This window comes from Poecilia latipinna, unplaced genomic scaffold (assembly GCF_001443285.1).
Source record: "Poecilia latipinna isolate Pla-1442-1.1 unplaced genomic scaffold, P_latipinna-1.0 Scaffold1279, whole genome shotgun sequence".
Lineage (NCBI taxonomy): Eukaryota > Metazoa > Chordata > Actinopteri > Cyprinodontiformes > Poeciliidae > Poecilia > Poecilia latipinna.
In genome coordinates, this window is record NW_015113895.1 from 57,437 (window position 1) to 66,146 (window position 8,710).

At 38.6% G+C, this 8,710-nt stretch overlaps 1 protein-coding gene across 1 annotated transcript in view; it reads left to right on the top strand.

Moving 5' to 3' along the window:
• clcn2b (chloride channel, voltage-sensitive 2b) overlaps positions 1-8,710 on the top strand; it is a gene marked incomplete at its 5' end in the record, with an annotated part of 109,845 nt that overhangs the window by 56,987 nt on the left and 44,148 nt on the right. The window contains 2 exons of the mRNA XM_015054803.1: positions 6,874-7,007; positions 8,374-8,564. Coding sequence (XP_014910289.1) covers positions 6,874-7,007; positions 8,374-8,564 — 325 coding nt within the window. The remainder of the gene's footprint in view (positions 1-6,873; positions 7,008-8,373; positions 8,565-8,710) is intronic.

Below are 8,710 nucleotides of genomic sequence, written 5' to 3' on the forward strand. Positions count from 1 at the left end.
GTATTAAATTAGATGCGTGGGTCGATTTCTGCTTTATGGGTGTGTAGGAGAAGAATGTGAATTTATTTAGCTGAGCAGAGAGTTTGAAGAAGAGTTTTAGATCTGGGGAATGAAACTGATAACAGGAGAATGACTTGGAATGGTTGATTCCAGATTAGTGATTCGTGTTTTGTACACCTCTCAAGAAACCTAAAAACCAGTCATACTTATCGACAGACATGACGCCTGCCCCGCCTCCTTGCGGCAGTTGAACTGTCCTCCAACAACCCAACTGCTATTATGGCAGACGTAACGTACGCAAGACACTTTTTGAGTCATTTTTGCCTTATAAACCAACAATAGTGATGGGTAGTTGAGGTGTCATGTATCGTTTCGACCCATGGCAAAACTTTGTCGATACTGGCATCAGTTGGACATTAAAAATTCCTACAGGCAACGTAGTGATTTGACCTAGTCTATGCAATAAGATTTAAATTTTTGTATTTTATCGAATATTATATATTGTATTATGTCATATCTTCAGTTAAATTTAAAATATATTTGATATACAGCCAATAAAAAATGTGAACATGAACCATAAAGTGAAAATTTAAGTGAATGTGTTTGGAATGAGGATGCTTGTGGACTGTTTTTTTCCCACAAACTTTTATTTTAAAAAAGTTTTTACAACATTTTGAAATTTAGCCTGTTACGCTTTTTTGACAAAACTTCTCCTGCTGTAGAAAAAATGAAGTAAACTACATTTACAGCGAACCCTTGTTTTTCTTAGGGGTTGCGTTCCGAAAATAACCCGTGATAGGCGAAATCCATGAAGTAGTTATAGAGGAATTTAAAGGTGCTATACTCATGAAATGAGTTCCTTTCTGACTTCTAGGTCAGATTGACCCAGTGCATTTCTTTTCAGTCAAAACATATCTTAATATGAATCAACCAACAACATGACTTTTAACTATTAGTATAATTATATTCCTCTACATAATTACCTTCATTTTTACAGTTATTACACAGCATAAATAAATACTTTACACTGAAACCCAAGAACAAAACCTGTTTTCAGGTCAGTGGATGTGCGTGTGCATCAATCGGGCCTTAATGTGATCTGGAGTCATGTCATTAAAGCGTCTCCTCCAACCTGCCCCGAGAGATTCACAGCTGTATCTACGGCAGAGTGATGGATCTCATCAACCGAGCCTCCAGTCGGGTTTTGTGCTGATTCTGGCCAGTTTTTTCCAGCAGGCATTCAAAGTTTCAGTTTTCATCTCCTGAATGGCCAAGCTGTATTACTTGTATTTAAATACCGTAACGTTATTGGCACACAGGTAGAGAAGAACCGCAGAGACTGTTTAGCCCAGAGGTTCACAAACTGTGGGGCGTGCCCCCTAGGGGGGGGCGCCGTGCCTTTGCACAGGGGGCGCGGAAAGTCGTCTGGATGAAAAAAGAAAAAAAATGAACGCTGTATGCGCTGTGTTTTTACCTTAGAATGGCCAACTCTCTGTTATTCCTCTGTCAATTTGATACAGTAGGGCTTCCGCACTTCCCATATCTGTGTCCTCTGTCACTTTTATCAGCAATTAAAACTGTTTAATCCATTGGTAAAATGTGGTCACCTGTTTTTCCAAGCCGCTTTTAAACGCAACATCAGCGCTACGACGCTCGCACTGGGTTTANACCTNTGTGACAGCAATCATGGCACCAAACCAGCAAAACGCAAAAAACCTTTCTCAGTTTTCCTCCAAACTAACCGACTGAGTTGAGTAAAGCTGTTGGATGCAGGTAATGTTAGCTAAAAGATGACTAGCTAATATCAATACAGCACCTTAAGCTTAACAAGTAGCCTGTAGGCTACCGATGTTGTCTATGTTCAGCTACGTACATTCATTTTACCCCCAAAAAAGTTCATTATCCCCTGTCCCCCACCTTCTTAGTGACAGGGAGTCTCTAAGAATCCTTAGAAACCCCGCCTCACACGCAACGTTCAACCATCCATTTGTAATCCATAGGTGGGGCCCAGAAAATGTTTGGAAACCATTGGGGGGGGCGCAGGAGAAAAGTTTGGGAACCACTGGTTTAGCCAATCAGGATGCAGAACACAATGTACTGTGAAAAAAAACTGCACAAAAAAAATCGCGAAGCAGCGAGACCGCGAAAGGTGAACGGCGTTATAGCTATGGATCACTGTATTTCTATCCTTCTTGCTGTGGCTGGTTATTAATCATTTATTTTACTACAACATGACCTGATGTGTTTAGAAAAACACAGTTTTACAATAATTCCATGACTACTGATGGAATCTATTATCAAATCTATTGTTATCTATCTGTTGTTTTTAGAAACTTTTATAAAGTTAATAACATTCACATAGATCAAACTTATAAAGAAAAGTAGCTTTAACAACTAGAATCTTAATTTGTGATATTCTTAAACATCTTCTTAAGACCGTTTTGATCAGAGATTATACCAGTCATTTTTGTTGTCTCATATGACTGACAGGGTCGAATAAAGTCAGTTATAATCAGTTTTTACCTGTCAATTTTTAAAATTATGACAACAAATTCAATGACATTTGTTTTTCATTCAGCTTAATTAATATTCAGAACAGATAACGCACCCTGCCATCACACATTCAGTAGACAAATACTTGTTTAAAACCCACATGTTAAAAACCAACTGTCGTCCGGATTACTATATATAAACAATTAAATTAAAACATTGCATTTAAATTATGCCCTTCCTGTCCACAAAGTAGTCCAGCTACATCAGCCTGTAACCAGGATGTACTCTAAAGCCTCTTCAACATGCTCAGCTCCCAGATAGTGAGATACATTGAGTATGTTGTTCAGGTCAGAGGTGATTCAGCTTTTTGATTGATTGATATATTTAGTTTCCTCCACGATGTACTCTGTGCGTAAAATTGAAAACATCTACGTGTTTGCACCAAGGGGTCAGAGGTCTGAATTGCAGTTTGTCAAGATCACACATAGCCTTCCGAGGTTTCCAGCAAAATTTCATAAAACCATTCAGAAAATATTCAGTTAACACGACCCCTGGTGTTCCAGAGCTTACCATGACACTGAGAGTTGCCTGTTCTGCTGTTCTCCCCCATCCACAGGTGCTGCAGCCTTGTCAGGAGCGGTCACCCACACCGTTTCAACTGCGGTCATTGTGTTTGAACTGACTGGTCAGATCTCCCACATCCTGCCGGTGATAATAGCTGTTATACTGGCCAACGTCGTCGCTCAGTCTGTGCAGCCATCACTCTACGACTCTCTTATCAGGATCAAGAAGCTGCCCTACCTACCAGAGCTGGGCTGGGTTCACCATGAGTACGTACAGCATAATATATTGATGAAGAGTCTAAAGCAAATATGCAATAGCACCTGTCTATGAGCAGTGTAAGAGTCTTGTCAGACTGTAATCCTGCTGTCCACAGACAAGTGGAGTAGTTTTCAGTCTTCAGACTAGTACAGCATTTATTCCTCATTTTATTAATACATCCATAAAAGAGTGCAAACCATCTTCAGACCTTTTAAACAATGAAGGACAAAATACATGTATTTTTATTGAGTGTATGTAAACTTCTGGCTTCATCTGCTTCAACTGCAGCTTTAGCAGTTTTTGTTGATAGATTTTCTGTATTGAGGTTCTTTTCCTTTGCAGGATTTGCTGGGTGTCCTCAGAGATGCACCCATTCAAACATTTGCACTTGGCATTTGACAGCTTTGCTTGGATATCTGCAAACTGTTACATTGGAACAATAACCCAAATGTGTCTAGTTCGCAATAAGGGCACAATGAATGTCACTCTTAATCATTTTTGCTGGAAAAGCTTCTCTTCCCTTCACTATACCACCACCACAATTGAATATTCTGTCATATCTATTGTAAAATCCAGCATTTGAGTACATGTACCAGTGGGACTGGCATTGTGTCCAGGATCAGGTAAAGAAAGAAATTTTCTTCAATTTATTTATTTTTTGGCTTTTATTTTTGTTGTCTTGAGATCAGTAGGTGGCTCTCAGATATCAGTTCTTATTGGGCCATCCTCTGAAAATACTTCTCAAACATTTTTATAAAGTTACATGTGTGGGTTATAAAAAATTTAAAAGTAAACAAAGCTCTGTAAGTCTGTTTACTCACCGTGGTGTGAAATTCAAGCAACCAGATACACACATTAGCATTTACTTTTATGTTTTTTTATTAATTTATTCTCTTTAAGTCATTATTCATATATACTTCTGTGTACGAAGGCAGTACTGCATTCCCCATCCTGAACTGCCTCATCCTTTGCAGAGCACAGGGTCCCAAGAGGCTGCAAGAAAAACATCAGTCAAACAACTCTGCTCTGCTCCCATTGCAGTGGGAAGCTCAAATGACTGCTTTGAAACTGTTTGGAAATTATCCAAACATACATCTTCTAACAAGTTCAAGAGTATTTGTTCTCTACGAAAGGAACAGATTCAATTTTTCTGCATATTTTACAAAACACATCTCAATATTGACTTTGTTTTGCAGTTCTTTCAGTGATGTTATTCCCCTTGGCTGCAAAGGCAGAGCGTGTTTATTTGCACAGAACTCTTTGTACACAAGGTGACAAATTCACCCAGTTTATTTTTGAGCAAAACAGTCTTTGTTTAACAAAAGGGTCTAAATGTGATCAAAAATTTGGGTGAATCTAAGAAAAATAGTTGATTGAAACCAGTGTAAAAAGTTAGTCTCAAGCCCTACAATATAACTCTATTTTACTTTGCTTGTGGCAAAAAAAAAAAAAGAACGACTCTTACTACGTACTCCTGACTCTGTCTTGACAGGATACTCTATCATCAAACATATCAGACATTATTACATAATTATTTCACAGAAAGGTTTGGAAGGTTCAATCATGAAATTATCCATTTTTGATGGATGTACAAAACACTATAAAGGAACACTTATAATAATGGCTGCTCTGCAACAAAGACAGCATAATGGCATGTACATTTATCAGCATTTATCTTCGAGGAAGAAACTTTGATCTTTTTTCTTCTAGACTGCATTGCAAAGTCAGGTATTTGAATCGCATACAAATTCAACTATACACAGTTTCTATATGTTCATGCATATTTAAAGTCTTTTTCAATGGCTTCATCATCATCATACGTTATTCAAAAAAATGGCTTTTACTTCTAAATGTAGAAACTATTACATAACCTTTCTCATCACAGCTCGCTTGTCACCTCTGCTTTTTTAAACACTTTTTCCACCTCACCTCAGTGTGAAACCTGAGCCTTGCTGCACCTTGTTGACGTTGATTAGGCCACATATAACTAGTCGCTGCAAAATGTAAAAGTTGCAGAGTATTCATTTAATCAGAATTCCAAGGTGTCGGTCTTATTTAGCATCAGTTGGTGCTATTGGGGAAACCAAGTGAAACAATCTTTCAGGTTATACAGTTTATACAGAATGCAGGATGCCTGATCAGATTCTATTCCCAACTATTACAAGAAAACTTGGATGAATTAAGAGGAAAAACAATTAGATATCTTCCACCTTTGACACCTCAGGGGAAATTTGCCTTGGCAGCTCCTGTGGCCAGTTCAGAGGCAAGCACTTACATTACTCTCTCTCATCCACATGCAAATTAAAACGCTGTCAGCAAGCACAGTGCAAAGAGGAAACTTTCTTCAAGGCCTTTTTCATATTTGGGATGATACAGTTGTCTGGCGCTAGAAGAACCATTTTGCTCTTTAAAAAAATAAGGTGACAAAATTGTTAGTTTTTTTTTTTCTTCATGTTTTAGTCCTAGCATTGAGAAGTGAATTCTGAAATGTTTGTGAAAAGTTTACTGTGCAAAATGTTCATTTTTACATAGTTAACAGAAATAAACCTAAAGCCCTCTAATTCAAAGCCTTCTAATGTTTGTGATATTTAAATTTATTGCAAAATGATACAATACTATACATATCTGACCAATTATGTCTCTCATTAATGTGACTTTGGTTTAGTTATTCTAACTGGCCTAAAACAAGAGATGTTTGGCCTGATCTAGCTTCAGCTAGTGAGAACAAAAAGCTTACAGCTGACTCTTCTGGTTTCAACTAATGCATACATAATTCATAGTGAACAAACTTCTGAAATGGTGAAAATACAAATAATTCAGGAAACTAATTTAAACCTGGTGTGATTTATAGTTTTAAAATTATAGCCAGTTGCTCTGTGTTATTTTCTTCTTCCTATGCTCTAATATACAGAAGTTTATTGATAGGTTTCCTTCATCTTCCTAAGAGGCCTCCTGGACTAGAGTTGTACATTATATGTATTGAATTGAAGCTTGGAAAGCATGGCCATCAATTTTGTTCTTTTACATCTGAGGAAAGGTCAGCACAGCGAGTTGTCACCGGTTGAAAAGTGAAGGTTTGGCCGCAGTCCGTGTCTTGGCACGGCTGACGGTCTTGGCAGCGGAAGCCATTAAGCGACGGCTGTCGTGTTTGCAGTTCTTGGCCGGCTCCAGCAGGAAGAGAAATCTGAGTGTATCTAACTGGTGTACTGAGGCGTGTGATTCTGCTGAGCTGAGAAGTGCTCACGCAGTGTCACCTAGCTTCACCTGAAGTGCACATGGTGATGCAGTAACAACTGAAAGATGTGTTGACATTGTGACTTTTTATTGTGTTTGCCAGTCAGCTGAAAGGCTGTGCAGTCATCATATATGTAAGGGCAATAACTTAGAAATATTATGAAGCTTGTGTAGTTCGAACTTTTAAACATGAGTGTGGTTATATTTTTAGCCAATGAATAGAACACCGTTTCAGCCTCAGGCCTCATCTCAATGAAACAATAGACACTTATTTTTTTCACCTCACATTTCATTTACTCTCCTTTCCTTCCATGTTTGTCTCAGGAAATACAACATCCGTGTGGAGGACTTTATGGTGCGGGATGTACCGTACATCACACTCAACTGCTGCTACCGAGACCTACGCAACGTCCTGATGTCAAAACATCTCAAGACTCTGGCTTTAGTGGAATCTGCTGGTGAGTTAAAAAAAATCTAGACATCCATGCAAAACACAGAGTTATATATAAATAACCTGGTTCTGGTGTCTTGTGAAACCACTGAAAGACACAGTGAGGGTTTTATTTGTAGCTGAAGGTAGTTTATCTCCATACAAGAAACCATTTGGTCCCTCATCTAATTTCTCTGCTCATATTTTCCTTTGGCAGAAACAAATCAAATGAAAACAATTTAAAATCCCAATTTGCCAGTTAAAATGTTGGGATTTATTGCACCCTGCTACATATTTATTGTTAATTGGTAAACCATATCCCAAAATAAACAAATATGTCAGTATTTGGAGTTTAAAGTAAAAATATTCACTCCCTTGGGTGTTTTGTTGATCATCATTGATAAAGTTTCCACAAGGAGTGAATACTTTTTATAGGCGACCTACAATGATAATATGAGGATTTTAGTTTTGGAAAAAAACATTCTTTTATTGACTGAAAAACTTGTTGACATTATTTGCTTTATTATTAAAAAGATTAAAAGTCTTATACTATTAGCAAGTAAGATTATATTAATGATGTTGTAGTGCAACGATATTTGACCATGTTTTTATGAGAAATTATTGGAAGAAATGGTACAAAAACTCCACTTCTGTTCCTGGCAGGTTTATGTTTTTGTAGTGAATCAGCCTGTCAGTGACCTACAGCTTCAAACTCGTCGACCTTTGTTCCACACATTAGTTCAGCATACATCTGTTTTTAAGGGGCTAAATAACATCTTAAAAAGGTTTTGCAAATCAAAATCCATAATGCGGTGCCTCTAACGTCGGGGGTATCTTTGTTCGGTGTTGCCAATTTTGTTCTCCCAGTGCGCCCTCCAGCTGGTATTAAATTCAAACTTTCTGCAATCCCAGTGCTGTCCTCATCAAAGTGACTGATTGATAGAAAAAAACCTGCCTGGGCACAGCTTGCTGATGGCCTTAGTCACCTCATTAAAGTGCAAATTGGGTATTTCAACACTGTTTCAATTATACAGTGGTACAGGAACAATTAGCTGCGGCATTTAGCCAAACACCTAATCTGCACGCACCGTCACAAAGGCAGTTACTTAAAGCCGGCAACACATGCACGCTAATTATTGGACATTTGCTGCCTTCTGGGCACTTGTTATGCAACTATGCAGACTTCTCTGCAGTAGATTTGTTTGTTTGGAAGTTGCAGCCCTCTGCTCGCAGTATTTCCCTAAATCTCTTTCTACCATCTCTGTTTTTCCTCCTCTTCCTTCTCTTTTCCTTCTGTTGCACTCTGCTAATAAATCACCTTATACCTTTTCTATCCTCCTTGGTTTTTGTATCGCTCTTGTTCTCACCCCATGCATCTCTGTCTCCTAACCCAGAGTCAATGATCCTGTTGGGCTCCATAGAGCGTGCCCAGCTGCAGTCGCTGCTCTCCCAGCAGCTCAGTCGCAGCAGACGCATGGACTACATCAGGGAACGAGCTGCGGCAGAGAAAAAACGCCTGTCTGATGAGTCGAACAGCGATAGCGAGGATGGGCGCCATCGAGCCAGCCAGGAGGTCCGCTCCCAGGTTCTTATTGACAAGTGGAATTCACAAGAGAATTTCTCAAGAGAATTTATCAAGCAGTTAAATAATTTGAACTAGATTCTCTGTGAAACCATTTCATATTTCTTTTTTGTTTCAGCTTTGGAAGTTGATTTTTACAGGGCAATATC